This window comes from Chroicocephalus ridibundus, chromosome 18 (assembly GCF_963924245.1).
Source record: "Chroicocephalus ridibundus chromosome 18, bChrRid1.1, whole genome shotgun sequence".
In the NCBI taxonomy this organism is placed as follows: Eukaryota; Metazoa; Chordata; class Aves; order Charadriiformes; family Laridae; genus Chroicocephalus; species Chroicocephalus ridibundus.
The window spans coordinates 1,105,326-1,119,331 of record NC_086301.1 but is presented as its reverse complement, the minus strand read 5'-3'; the positions used below and the strand labels follow the sequence as shown (position 1 = coordinate 1,119,331).

The window sequence follows — 14,006 nt, the reverse complement described above, 5'->3', positions numbered from 1 at the left end:
AGAGCACAAGCAAAGCTTGCTTTAGCACAACAGAGTGTCCGGAGGGCTTTCTGGCCAATGCAGCGTGGGTCTTCGCCTGCTGAAGGGAGGGCAGAGGAGGAGGGTTGGTTTCCAGCAGGATTGTTTTTGTGCTTGTCCGTCAGACAGACACCCGTTATCTAGGCGGGAATGACTTCTGTGCAAGGCGTCGGCCTGAAGATGTGCTTCCCAAGTGGGACTGGTGTGGTTGTGTTTCTCAGCGAAGGCAAAGCCCAAGTGTATGTGGGGGCAGGGGCCTTGCAGAAGGGCAGCGGCCACGCGTGGATAGTCTCTGTCGGCAGGAAAGCCTTGGTGCTGCAGAAAAGGCAACTCCAAAGTGAGCCCTGCTGAAGTCAGGAGGCTTCTGTGTTCCTTCTGAAGTACAAATGCTGGTCAGTCCTTGTGTTGTGATTGCCCGGAAGGTTGCTTTTCCTTTTTCTCTTTTTATTTTTAACACAGAATCCACTTACAATAATAGTGAGCTATGGAACGGCTGTTCCCCAGCCCAGACATTGGCTGCGTCGCTGCCTTTGTAACACACTCGCTCTGGAATTCCAGTGTCTGGTCAGGGCTGTAACAGACACGAGTCCCTGACTCTGCTAGCTGGGTGAAATACGGTCCAGAGGGGTTGTGGCTGGCCCTGCTATCACCCCGAGTACTTGGCAGGGCTGGTTATTGAAATCTCAGAGCACGGACTTTGGTTGCTGGATGGGGATACCAGGACACAGCTTTCCAGCACATCCTGCTTGCGAGCAGTCCACAGGGCGAACGCTTCTGCAGCTCGGGAGAGGCGCACGTGTCCGTCTGTGCCTGGGTTAGCAGCGAGGTGTGCTGTGAGGTCTGGGAGAGCCCTGTGCCCCCATGGCAGCTGGCAGCAACCCTCTGGGTGAGCGGGGACGGGCACGGGAAGGGTCCACCTGCCTACGTGCCCTGACCAGCGACCGTTCCTCCTCCGCAGGCTGCCCTGCAGCACGGCGTGATAGCGGGTCGCAGGGGCTTTGGGAGCATTTTCGTCGTGGCCAGTGGCAACGGTGGGCAACACAATGACAACTGCAACTACGATGGTTATGCCAACTCCATCTACACTGTCACAATAGGTGAGTGCCTGCGTCTTCTGTCTTATTCCTTCCCGGTGTGGAAAAAGGAGATCATCCCAAAAGCGCAAATCCTGCCCAGCTGGAAGCTGGCTCAATAGTGGGAATCTGTGTCTGTCCTCTGGGAATGAACATGGCAGTGTCTAGAGATGCTGGGCTTTAGTCCTCAAGTCTAGTTTTCTTTTGACTTACAGAGCAACAGGAGGCTAAAGAAATTCCTGCCAGCGTTCAGGCCTCCATCGCTGGGGCTGTGACAGGCACGCTGCCATGTTGAGGGAGTGACCTGAAATGCAGCATTCCCATCATGTGTGTTAGAAAAGCAGCATCTAGTCCATTTTCTCGAGGGGAGAAGCTACATGAAGGGTAGGAGATCTGCGTGATGTTAAGCACAGTGAAAGGTTATTTATTATGGCTGCCTTTCCTGGAGATCTGAAAAATCCTGAAAAATACAGGCTTGGGTCAGTTTCCCTGCCCGGCTCCCAGCCTGTGAAAAAGCACAGCTAGCAGGACAGGCCCTCAGGGGCTCATCACCTTGCGATTTCAGCAGCTAAAACAAAACAGGCTTCTCACGGTCGATGCCTTTCACTTTTTCCCAGGCGCGGTGGACGAGACGGGCTCCATGCCGTTCTATGCCGAGGAATGTGCCTCCATGTTGGCAGTGACCTTCAGCGGCGGGGACAAGATGATGAGGAGCATTGTGAGTACCACGCAAGACACGTGTCTTCCCCTGGGCTCTGCTGGCCACACCTGGCCGCAGGGCTGGAACAGCCCAGTGCACACAAGGGACGATGCTCTGTCCCTTCTGAGTGCCACGTGTCTGCCTTAGGCTGGTAGTTGGGTTCCTTTTTGAGGCAGGGAATGAACATGCTTTTTTCTAGGTCCTACATAAATAGCGCTCTGAGAGGGAGGTTCCTATTTCTAGTTTTCCCTGTGTCGTCACTGTCTGTCAGCCTGTAGCTCGCAGTGCAGTGACCCTCTTTCTGCAAGGGTGTTCGCGGGCACACCGAGTTCCTGTCCCCAACTGCAGATCCTGTGTGTGTCATGTTTGTCACCTTCAGCGCAGGCAGATGTCGGACAGAAAGGGACAGGGGCTGTGCTCCCTTATCTCCCTGCTCTGCACTGCTGGGAACTGCAGGCAGACATTGTCTGGGATGGGGGCCGCTTGGGTGACCCCTAAGAAATTCCTCTGCAGCGTGCGTTTCCCTGGGAATGCCATCCGGGGAGCTCCCCCAGCTCAGCCGGCAGAAGACAAGCTGTAGCCCAGCTGTTTGTGTACCCCCTTTGCTCAGCGAGGAGGAAGCCTGCAGCAAGACTCCCACACCACTGTGGGTGTTCCTGAAGAGAAAGGGGCAGGGGCGGCTGTGGCTCAGCTCCGCGGTGCCCTGCCGGCCCCCCTGGCTTCCGCTCCAAAGGGATGCGGGAGCACGCATGAGCACGGAGAGCTGGGAGCAGCATTGGGCTCTTTAAAGGGCTTGGCCCCAGCTCCTTCTCCGTTCTGGCACGTGTGCCTCTCCCAGCTGAATTTTTCAGAATATTTTTATCAGCTTTTCTTTTTTTTTGCCAAAAAATGACTTATTGTCAACAAAATGTCCTTTTTGCCCAAGCCAAGCAGCCGAGCCTGTTTTCACCAGCCCCAGGCCTGACCCAGCGTGTTCCTCCCTTGGCGCTGGTGCACTCGGGGAGCTCTCAGGCTAACCAGCCCGTATGGCTGTGACCTGTTCCTGTCCTGCGCTGCCGGCGGGGACTGCAGAGCCCGAGCCACCCTGGGACACCTTGGGGTAAACGTCATGGGCTCCCAGGCCTGACTGTTTCAGGTTGGGCAGGCACCAGGAAGATCTCCTGTCAGGACGGGCAGTTCCCAAAGGCACTTTCCAGGCAAAGCCAATGAGGCAGCAAAGTCCCAGTGGGAGATCGGCACCAGCAGTGTGTGCTTGGGGGTCTCGGGGGGCCTGACGGACGAGGGACGGTGCCTAGGGTGCTCCTGCGAGCAGGGACGTGCGGCTATGGCTCTGTGCCTGCCGGAGAGGAGCTGAATGCAGGCTTGTCAAACAGGCTTCCCCACGTGCTGGGTAAACCTGGAGAACAGGAAGAGCCTGGGATCCTCAGCCACCTGGTTGGGACTCAGCAAGCTCCTCCTGCCGTCCAGAGCCAGGGCAGGAATCCGTGCCCAACTACAGCACGGCGCAATCTGCCTGGAGCAGCGGCTGGGCTCGTGTGGCAGGGAAAGTAAAACCAGAACGGAGCTAATTTTTCCTTTCAGAAATAACTTCAATTATCCCAAGCCGGTTTGGAAACTACTGATGTTAGGAAAAAAGGAAACGGCAGCCAAACAAGGGTTCTGCTGCACTTTTGTCAGGAGTTACAGAGCTTTGGGTTTACGTCCAGCTTCCCCCAAGCCTGCTGCTGGTGAGAGCACTTTGAAGGTCTCAAACGCCCCTTTATTTTGAATACTGGCTTTATGGGATGCAAACGCAGGAGCTGGTATTCCATTTGAGATCCAGGACGAGATGCCACGCGTAGCCTAGGCACGGCACGTGCCAGAAAGCTGTCCTGTTTCTTTGCCGTGCCACGGTCACTCCTTTAGTGTGTCCATGCCATGTTAAAACTTTCACCCTCCTGTTTCTGGAGGATAGTCGTCTTCCACACGCCCTTTAACCGTGCTTCAGTGATGTCAGAGTTAACTTCTCAGCAGCCATCTGCTGGGCTTTTTTCTTTTACCAGACTATAAACTTTGTGTGGTTTCCTTAATGGGAAGAATTTAATACGGCTTCTGGCACTAGCTGCATTTCCTACTGAAAGTTTATGCTGCTCAGGGTGTTCTTTGTAGGGCGTGCAGCGTCCAAGCACAAGCTGAAGTTGTTAACAGCTGGCAGAACGTTATGGAGTCAAGCAAAGAAGGCAGCAAAACCTACAGCTTTTGGCAGTGCAGGCTGTCTCCCCGTGGGGAGCACAGGGAGACGGACACATTCAGTTTGCAGTGAGGTGGCATAATTGGGGAACCTCCCAATGCCTCTCTTGAGGCTCTGCGAAGTCCCCTATGGTCCCTCTGCAGAGGCCCGGTTGTGCTGGAGTGGCGCTGTGGTCAGCAATGAAGATGAGGAAGGTCCCAAACCGTAATTGCCTTGAGTCTCCCCTGAACTTGCTTGGCTCAGGCCCAGTTCCTGTCTCTCCCCAAAGGAGACGATTTGCATTCGTCGCTTCTCAACTGGGATGGGTTGTCCCTGAAGCGAGGGTGTCCCAGGACTCTACGGTGAGCTTGAGGTCCCTATGAGTAGCGGCTCTTAAGCAGCGGCAGCTCGTTTGAATTGGCGTGTTGGTCCTAAGGCAGCAAGGCTCTGTGCCTGTGCCCAGAGTACCCTGGAGAACATTTGCCCTGTTCGAGTTTGGGGTGTGTGTCCCTCTCCCTGAACTGGTGCTGGTTTTCGTGTGCGGGCAGCAGCGCTAAGAGGTGTCACCTCCAAAGGCCCCAGGGATGTCGGCTGAAATCGGAAGCTTTTTGCAAGACCCGGTCCAGCCTCGGTAGCCACACTGGCTGCGAGCAGGGGCAAGGGGAGAGTGCCTGCGTGGGGCCCTGCTGGGCTGTGGCTGTTGCTCCCACAGGCCAGAGCAACCATCCGTGGTCCAGGGCAGTGAAAAGCTGCTGTTCCTTATCCTCAGCTAAACTCTGTACAAACAAGGACAGCAAAGGTGCTTTCCTGCCCTTGCCCTGAGAGAAGCTGCCTGAGCCGCTCTGCTCAGCCCCACACCGGACTGTTTTGCGTCCCAGCTCCCAGCACGGGGCCAACCTCTCGTCTGGAGAGTTGTGGTGTTGTCCTTCCCACCTTGTACTGGTTTTTGCCGGGTACCCGTGTCCTGGCCAGGATCTGTCTGGGAAATATTTGCAGGCTTTTCAGCAGCTAATCCCTGACCCTCTCCCCCTGCTGCTGCCCTGCTCTTGTTGTTCTGCTCTTGGCTGAGGGAGGATGACGGGATCTCTGGCTGCCCCTCCCGTCTCCCAGCCTGATCTCAGCAACCACAGAAAGAAAGCTCACGCGCTGCAAATTCCTCGCTCCACTCTGGAGGGAAGCTGCCCGTGCGGAAGAGACGGCTGGGAGACAGGCAGATTAAGAGACGGACAGATTAAGATGTGGTTCATACAGGCAGGGTGTTCAGGACCACCTCCCCGTGTCTTTGCTCTGGAGGGGGACTCCTTGGGCAGCCAGAGACCTTTTTAATTTTGTCTGAAAGCCTTGTACGGGGCGGGGGGGGGGGGGGTGTTCAGGCTCTGGATGCTGGCCTTGGTGTGCTGTATTTGGACTGGGTGCTGCCCCAGCTCACCTTTCCCGGACCGGGTGCTGCCCCGCTGCCCCAGCTCACCTTTCCCTGCCCGAGTTCCCCGTGGTGGCAGAGAAGCGGGAGGTGTCCCTGAGCGAGGGGCTATGGGCGCTCAGCTGCAGTCCCTCCTTTTCCTTCTGGCATAGCGAATCTCTCAGGAAGGCGTGTAAAGGTGCTGTGTGACTGTCTGTGGTCCTCTTTAAAGGCTGATACGTGCCCTGTACAGTGCAGAGAAGCTCAGCTTTTCGGCCCAGCAGTGCATGCAGCGATGCTCTCCCCTGCCCGTGCTGTCACGCTCTGATTCCTGCTCTGCGCCAAACCTCGCACCCTTCTCCCTGCTCAAAGGCTTTGCCATCTGTTCACCTGGGGCAGACCGCGTTGAGACAGACATGCCTGGCTGGGCTGGCCGCCTGGCAGAGCGGAAAAGGCACTGCTGGCTGCACAAAGCAGCCTTGTAATTGCCATAGCAGCAGCACAGCGGGTGCCGGCTTAGCTCCTCTCTCCCCCAGGACAGTCAGCTCAGCCTGGCCAAAGGCATCCTGCAGTGGAGAAGGTTTTCACTGTCCACAGAAAATAATAACCAGGCAAATCAGGGTGCTGGAGGAGAGGGCTGGCGGGGGGGGACACCCAGGCTGCTGGGGAGGAGAACTGCTGACTCCGTCTCTTCTCCCCTCTCACTCCCGGTTTTCCAAGCCTCCCCTTCGCGTGTTCAGCCAGCCCGTGGGGGATCTTTTCCTTCTTACCAGGCTTGTGGGAAAGCAGTAACAATTACATGAGCATTGCTGACAGTAGATCCGTGCTACGGGGCTCTCGAGAAAACCCACCAGCTTGTGCACCACCCTGCACGCTGCTGGGGTGCCCGTGCAGTAAAGAGGACCCCGGCCTCCAGGCGGGGTGCCCAGGCTGCCCTCGCTCGCGAGCTCTCTGCTATCCGCCGTGCTCTCTGCCCGGAGCGCAGCTGCTGGCCCTGCCTCTGCCTGTTGTGTGCTTGGGTGTTGCTCATTTCTTAGCTGTGCCCAGGATGGCGGTGGGGAGCCCCCATCTCTCGTGCCCTTCGCATAGTGTGGGGGCCATGCTATCCTGTGTCCCTGGGGCTTTTGCCAGCAGTTTTGTCACAGGCTGAACGTGGGCTGCCGGTGGAGCTGGTGTGGTGAGGGCACGGCTTGGGGCTGGGACCGCATGCTCGGTGGCTGTCCCAGCCGCCCCAGCATGGCAAACAGTGGCCTGACAGGAGGCATCTCTCCTCTTTCTCGGAAGGTGACAACAGACTGGGATTTGCAGAAGGGCACGGGCTGCACGGAGGGCCACACAGGGACGTCAGCTGCCGCTCCCCTTGCAGCCGGGATGATCGCGCTGATGCTGCAGGTGCGACCGTGTCTCACCTGGCGAGACGTCCAGCACATCATTGTCTTCACTGCCACCAAGGTGAGTGGCCCTGCCTCCCTCCTGCTGCCCTTCAGGGATGCTGCAGGATGGCCGAGGTCCTGCTGTGCACGTCCTTGTTTATGTCTGCCTGCCCCTCTATAAATCTCTCGGTTGTCTGGCTCCCAGCAAAGGGATTGCGTTTTCCCCTCGCCCCTTGTTCCTCCCAGGAATGTGGCTGAGGCATGTTCCTCTGTCATGATAACAAATGGGGTGTTTGCTCCAGGCACGCCTGCGTCTGCCAGTCGTACAGGTCTTCCAGGGGCTCACCGTGCCCCCGGCGAAGGGCCAGCACCCATCTCTGCAGCGTCCCCCTGCAGCCTGAGCAGTGGGCAAGCGAGGAGCTCTGCCTCTGGCCTTTTCTCGGACCCTCCAGAGAGTCGGGCTCTTGGAAACAGACATAACAGGGAGTGCGCGGCAAACACAGCCCTTCCTTTTGCTCAGCTTCGACTCCAGCACAGCTTCACTGCAGAAAGCAGGAGTGGGAACTGAGTGTGGCTGCCCAATTCAGCTTGGGGACATGGCTTCTTCCGCACCCCTCTGGGGAGCAGGAATCCGTGTCCAGCTCATGCTGTACTCGCTTTGGCACAGGGCAGTGTTTTCCACAACTGCAAGCCAGCATTGCTAGAGTACTACAACCCGATAAGTGATGGGACCCAGATCTGTCCTGGCCCAGCTCTTGTTGATTTAAAGGACTTGGTTCCTTCTCCCCACGGCTTCTGCCATCCCGCAGGCCGTGGCTCGGGCAGCAGGGAGTAGCTGGGATGTTTCAGAGCAGAGGCATTTGTGCCCTTTCATGCTGCTTGATTTCCTTTCTGAGGAGCTGGGAAGCCTGTTTGTCCTGGGACTTGTTTCAAACAAAGGTCAAACTGTTTCTTTCTAATAAGGCCGTGAGGGTTTGCTTCTCCACTGCTGCGGGGTATTTCTGCGCCTCCCTCCTGTCAGGCCCAGTTCTCTCTGCTCCGGTTTGCAGGGCTGCCGGTGTCCCCCAAGGTAACAAGAGTGTCCTGCATTTCTTTCCAGTACGAGGATCGTCACGCGAAGTGGGACATCAACCAGGCCGGCTTCAGCCACAGCCACCAGCACGGCTTCGGCTTGCTGAATGCCTGGAGGCTGGTCAACGCTGCCAAGGTAATTCCCCTCCCAGGACGTGACCCGGAGGCACGAAGAGCAGACCCAGCCCAGTGGTGGCAGCAGGTCCTGTAGTGGCAATGCTGTGGTGTGACGCTGTTGCCGTTCAGGGCCAGCGCTTTGGCCGGCCCTCACTATAAGGCTGCTTTTGGTATGAAGTAATGAGGCTTTCGGCAATGCCTGAAACCTGCCCCCGAGCTGCCGCTCTCTCAGCACTATATATAGCCATGGGCGAGAGCCTTCGCTGGTGGGAGACGACAGCTCTGATTCATGGCTTGGGGAGTTTTGTCAGCAGCCCCAGCACCTTCCTCCCTACGCAGCGGGCTCCAGGGAGGGCGTCATGCCCCGAGGAAACGGGGCGTTCTCAGCTGGCAGCTCTGGGCTCCGCATCCCCGGGGCTGCGGAGGGAGTGGTGTGGTCAGAGCAGGCAGGGGCATCCCCATCTCTTCCTCCCTGTGCCTCCGGTTGCATGGAGACCAGGGCACATCCCTTTGGCACTTGGTCCTCACTCGTGCATAGAGCGCCACGGAGCTGTGCCGGGTCACTGCCGGTTGCCAGCAATGCCCCCTCTCTCACAGGGGTTTTCAGACTGCTCTCTTCCTGTAGGGCTTTGGGTTCTGCTATGTTTCCTGCCCCACTGCCCCTGGGGTTGAAACGTAATGGCTTCAAGTAACTGCTCAAAGCTGCTCAGGTGGTGGCAGAGACAAACGCAGAGCTGGGGACAAACCAAGAGCTGGGGAGTCCTGAGTCTCCATCAGCCCCTCTAACCCCCAGGCAGCTGCTTTCCTTCCACTCCTGGGCGTGCGGGCACTCCTCACCAGCCCTGCGGCACTCGCTGTAGCCCGTGCGTGCTGCCTGGGTCCACGTGCTCTAGAGCAGCGTCAGGAGAGTCCCGCGGCCTGGTCCCAAGCTGAGACCACGTCCACACGCATTAGGTGTGCTACAGGCAGGAGCATCTTGCCAGAATGGTGGGAGATTGAGAGGTGGACGTGCAGGGAGGGCACAACCTCATGCTGAATCCTTTAACCTTTCCCCCCACAGATCTGGGAGTCCGTCCCATACCTCGCCTCCTACGTGAGCCCTGCACTGAAGGAGGGCAGGAGCATCCCGTTACTCCCGCAGGAGCTGGAGGTCACCTGGAACGGTAAGAGCAGGTGTGCCACATGAGAGCACATGCTCGTACACACCGAGTCCAGGGATCCAGCCCGTTTCCGCTGGCATGGGGTGCAGTCGGGCACGCTGACAGCCTGGAAGAGCGAGCCCTGGTCTGCGTGAGGCCACAAAGGGGTTAAGTGTTCGGCTGCCTAGGCTTTTTCCTCTCCCTTTCCACTGCTCTTCCCCAGGGGATCTGTGTCTGTTGATGTGGTCCCTTCCCCGATAACTCTATTCCATAGATTGATGTCTTGGAGGAGCCAGACAGGCATTAGCGAGCTCGGCCAGGCTGGGCAGCAGCCAGACCTGCTCCTCTGGCTTTGACCATTTTAGGTAATGCTCCAGCTCCCGACTTGGCCAGCCTCTGTCCACATAAACAAGGCGCTGCTCTGGCTGCTACCAGTGGGAAGGAGAGCTCGGCCCCAAGCCCTTCCCGGCCCCCCAGCAGGGCCCGGCTCTCCGGCTTCTTGCACCGAGGCTGGACCACCGGCCCCCTCCCTGTCCCGGTGGAGATGCTGTCCCAGGGGCCTGGCCCTGCCCCCCTGGCTGCCCCAGCTGCAGCTCCTGGCAGGGGTGCTGGGGGTTGGCAGCGCCCGGGGGCTGTGGCCCAGGATAGAGGTCTCCCTGGAAAGAGTTTGGAGCCCGGCAGGCCAGCACCCGCCTCGCAGGTATTCCTGTCCAACGGGGCTGGTCTGGCTCTGCAGCGCGCAGCTCCCTTGCAGGTACCAGCACTGCGGAGCCCATGGGGGACAGAGGGGTGACACCCTGCTGCTTGGGCTGGCAGCGGGGTTAGCCCCGCGTTCCCTCCAGGGCGAGGGTTAGTGGTCAAGCGTCTCCTTCTGCCCTAAAAGGAGTTGTGAGCTGAAAGCTGGGCAGCAAGCAGTTTGGAAGAGGCAGAGAAGAGGCACTTTGGAGAAGTACGCGCAGAGGAGTGTGTGGCCGGGGGCACTACTGTCCCCCAGGTACCACAGGCTGCCTCAGAGTTAATGCTTTCCCCACGTGGCCCCGGTGAATGGATGCGGCCAGGCTGCCTGGTCCCGGGGTGCGCCTGCCTCCCCTCTTGGAAGAGGCTGGGAGGGACTCACCTGCCGCTCGGCCGGGGCTGCCGGGAGGAGGCCGAGCCACGGGCTGAAATCCGCTCCGAGGCGTGCCAGGGTTTCCTCTGCTATAATTAGCAGCCCCGGGCCTGTGAGCGTCTGTGGAGCTGCGAATGGTTTGAGATGAATACCAGGCTTCTCTTCCCAGTCCTTCCAAACTGGGCTCCTGTGTAACCGTGGGTTCAGGGCAGCCTCTGGGGCTGCCAAAAGCTGGCACGGATCCAGAGCAGGAAGGGTTTGATGGAGGATGAGATATTATTTCATTGCAGTGGCCAAAGCGCTCTGGGGGGGGCTCCTGAACCCACAAGGCCTGAGCCAGGACCAGGGCAGAGCTGGATGTCGTGGAGCCCGTGGGGCAGTGGCACGAGTTGTGTGGGCAGCAGTTAAGCCCCACTTGTGAAATGAGGATTCGGCTGCAGGCGAGAGGCTGCTGTAAATGAGAGGGAAGGGACGCGTGCAGAGGAAAGCGTGGGTTTGTATTGTCTTCCTGCTCTGGGACGTGCTGGAGATCCCGGGAGTCGGCTTTCCCACTTCTAATGGTGCTCTTGCCTTTCACCCCTCCTTCCTCACCACCGCCTCCTCGCCCCTTTCTCACCACCCTTCCCATCCTGCCTGGTCCTGGCTGGACGCAGGGAGGGGACAAAGGGCACAGCTGCGGGCAGAGGACAGCCAGTACCGGGTGCCTTCTTCACCTCTGGTTTGGGAGGACCTGGCTTCTGGCCTAAGTCAAGCAGCCTGAGCGCAACATGGGGTGCCCGGGAGGGAGTTTGTCAGGACGCCTCTCCCAGTGCTAGCCAGGGAGGTGCGTGCGTGGCTCGGCTTGGACAGACAAGGAGGCTCCTCGCAGAGCGTGGACCAGGGCCGGGCCACCAAGCGCAGCATGGCTTTGCTGCCAGGCACTTGGCAGAGCCCCCCGGCATGGGTATGGCTGCCCTGGCCCCTGCCTCTTGCTCCAGGGACACAGATGCGCGGGGGCAGCCGGGAGGAGGCAGAGACCGGCACATGTGTCCTGTTGAGTGGCACAGCAGTCCCTTAGGGCCGGCTGGAAGTGGGGACTCCGTCCCGGCCACCGGCCTTGGCAAACCCTGCCTTCCCTTTCCCAGTCACCACCGCCGACCTGGAGCTCTCCGGCATGAGAACCCTGGAGCACGTGGCAGTCACCGTCACCATCACCCATCCCCGCCGCGGCAACCTGGAGATCAGGCTCTTCTGCCCCAGCGGCATGATGTCCCTGATAGGGACCGCCAGGAGCATGGACTCGTAAGCACCGAGGGGGACGGGGGTGCGGAGGCTCGCGCTGCAGGGCAGGACACCCAGCCCAGCTGGCCCCAAGCAGGAGAGCCAGGGCACGTGTCCAGCCTTGCCGCTCGGGCTCCGTTCCCCTCTCACGGCTTGTTTCTCCTCACCCTTTGTCAGGGACCCCAACGGCTTTGCTGACTGGACCTTCTCCACGGTCCGGTGCTGGGGCGAGGAAGCTCAGGGCACGTACCGACTGGTCGTCAGGGACATCGGTGAGTCCTGCCTGCCGGAGGCGCGTGCTCCGGCAGGCAGCCGGCATGCAGCTCCATGCCATGTTCTGGGGAGCTGCCAGCTGAGCACCTGGGTGGCGACGGGTTAGCTCCAGATGGTGCCACCCAGCCAGGTGGGAGAGTTCCCCACTGGTCCAACCTGTTTCTTTCCCAGGAGATGAGAGCCTGAGGCCTGGGACCTTGAAGCAGTGGCAGCTGACCCTGTACGGCTCCTCCTGGTCCCCAGCAGAGATGAAGGAACGGCAGAGGTAGGACACCACATCCCCGCCTTGGTGGGCAGACAGGAGGTGGAGGGCTGAGGGACATTATCAGAAGTCTCTGAGCAGATGCTGGAGCAGAGTTGCTGCCAGGTGCGTGGCAGGGTGAGGCTGCAGCCCAGCCCCCAGCGCCGCAGCGTGGGGCCCTGGGGCTGCCCTCGATACACTGCACTGGGGGGGTGAAGAAAATGGCTCTGTTGGCTGGGCCGGACCCAGGAGGGCAACCCTCCGTGCGGAAGAGGCTCACTCCGGACCCTTTGTGGGCATTTGGGACCCTCCCTGGAGCAGCCCTGCCTGCGGGACCCTCACGGGGTGCCTCTGTCCCCCAGGCTGCTGGAGGAAGCCATGAGCGGGCAGTACCTGAGCAGCAACTTCTCCCTGCCCTGCCCTCCGGGGCTGGAGATCCCCGAGGAGCAGCGCTACACCATCACAGCCAACACCCTCAAGGTGAGCCTGCCTGCGGGCTGGGGAGGCGGGCGCCGAGCGGGGAGACCCCGTCCTCTGCAGGAGGGTCCGGAGGAGCGGGAGCCTGCCTCGCTGCTCCTCCTGGCCCTGTGCCCTCTCCGCTGGGTGACAGCAGGGCTCCGGGGTGGTTAAGGGCTTTGTTTCTTAAGGGGTTTCCTCCTCCACAGACCCTCCTGCTGTTGGGGTGTTTTGCCGTGTTCTGGACTTTCTACTACATGCTGGAGGTTTGCCTGACCAGGAACAACGTGGGGCTCGACCTGCCCTGCAACGGCTCCACCGCCTGCAAATGGTACCAGCAGGGAGGGAAGCACAGAGCCCTGGAGAGCGGCCTGGAGATGGAGTCTGTGCCGCTCTATTGGGAGAAGGACGTTGACGACGTCGAGATGGAGTGTGAGCACCCGGAGCCTGGCCAGGAGGACGAGGGGGAGGAGGGGTCCTGGACCCCCACCCACCCCAAACTTCCCAGCAGCGGCAGAGCCGCGAGCTTCCACGAGGCAGCCCCCGCCGGAGCAGGGTACCTGGGCCGGGAGGCGACGGCCGAGCTGCTCTCGGAGGACAGGGAGCACCAGGCGTGCTAGCTGGGGCTGCGGGCTGGGGCTGCGTCCCTCCCTCTCGGTACGTCCTTCCCGAGCACGGGCAGCAGAGACTTCTGAGCTACCAGGGACGCCGTTGGGTCCTGCGGAAGGTGGTGTTGGAAGTGGCTCAGAAACAAGGAGAAAGAGTGCTGGCAGCGGAAGGGGAGCTTCCCTTTCCCTCGCTCTGGAAAACAAAGCAAGCCTTAAACCCATTCCTAATGGAGCCTGCCCTGCAGTGGCGCTCAGGGCTTCCCTTTGTGCATGGAGCAAGGTCCCAGGGTGCTGCCCCCTGCTCCGCCGTGGCCCCCGTGGCCTTGCAGCGCTGGGAAGAAGGGTCGCTTTTTCCCTAATTTCTGCAGAGTGAGCCTGGAAAGTGTGGCAGAGGCCTGCGCAGGCAGGGACCTCATAGCACTGTCATTTGCCTGCCCCGCTGGGCCAGCAGCTGGCCAGTACCCACCAGTTACACCCACCTTAGAAGCAGGGAGTCCTTTCGCCCGGCTCCAACCAGCGCTTGCTCCCTGTCCCCAGTGCTCTGACCCCGCCGCCGCCGCCTCGTCTCCCGCGGGCAGGTGCCCAGCCCTGCGGCTGGGGAGGCAGCAGGGCTGGGGGGCCGGACGGGGCTGGCCCTGCTGCGGCGGGCACAGAAGCAGCAGGTATCGTGGCAGCGCCAGCTCGCTGCGGCAGCTTCCCCCAGTTGCCTCCCCCTTGCTCGCTGGGGCCTCGGTTTGTGCCCGGTGCCCGGGAGGGACGAGGCCGTGGGCGATGCCCGCTTTGGGCCGGGAAGCGGAGGCTGAGTTGCTCTGGCAGTGGCTCGTCTGCGCGCGGGGTTGGCTTGTTGCTGTGTCTTTGGGTTCCTTGGTTTATTTTTTTAAAGCTGGGGTTTGTTTTTTAATCAGCAAAGCCCTTTTGTGTAGCTTTCCAAATAAAGTCTTAAAAACCCTTCTCTCCCCCA

The 14,006-nt window shown here is 60.0% G+C and overlaps 1 protein-coding gene across 3 annotated transcripts in view; it reads left to right on the top strand.

Moving 5' to 3' along the window:
* PCSK7 (proprotein convertase subtilisin/kexin type 7) overlaps positions 1 to 14,006 on the top strand; it is a 21,078-nt gene extending 7,072 nt beyond the window's left edge. For all 3 annotated transcript variants that reach the window (XM_063355456.1, XM_063355455.1, XM_063355454.1), the window contains exons 7-16: positions 977 to 1,115; positions 1,709 to 1,809; positions 6,684 to 6,851; positions 7,872 to 7,979; positions 9,021 to 9,123; positions 11,332 to 11,488; positions 11,645 to 11,739; positions 11,912 to 12,005; positions 12,344 to 12,461; positions 12,647 to 14,006. In XM_063355456.1, the coding sequence (XP_063211526.1) occupies positions 977 to 1,115; positions 1,709 to 1,809; positions 6,684 to 6,851; positions 7,872 to 7,979; positions 9,021 to 9,123; positions 11,332 to 11,488; positions 11,645 to 11,739; positions 11,912 to 12,005; positions 12,344 to 12,461; positions 12,647 to 13,057 (1,494 nt within the window). In that variant the 3' untranslated portion in view covers positions 13,058 to 14,006. The remainder of the gene's footprint in view (positions 1 to 976; positions 1,116 to 1,708; positions 1,810 to 6,683; positions 6,852 to 7,871; positions 7,980 to 9,020; positions 9,124 to 11,331; positions 11,489 to 11,644; positions 11,740 to 11,911; positions 12,006 to 12,343; positions 12,462 to 12,646) is intronic.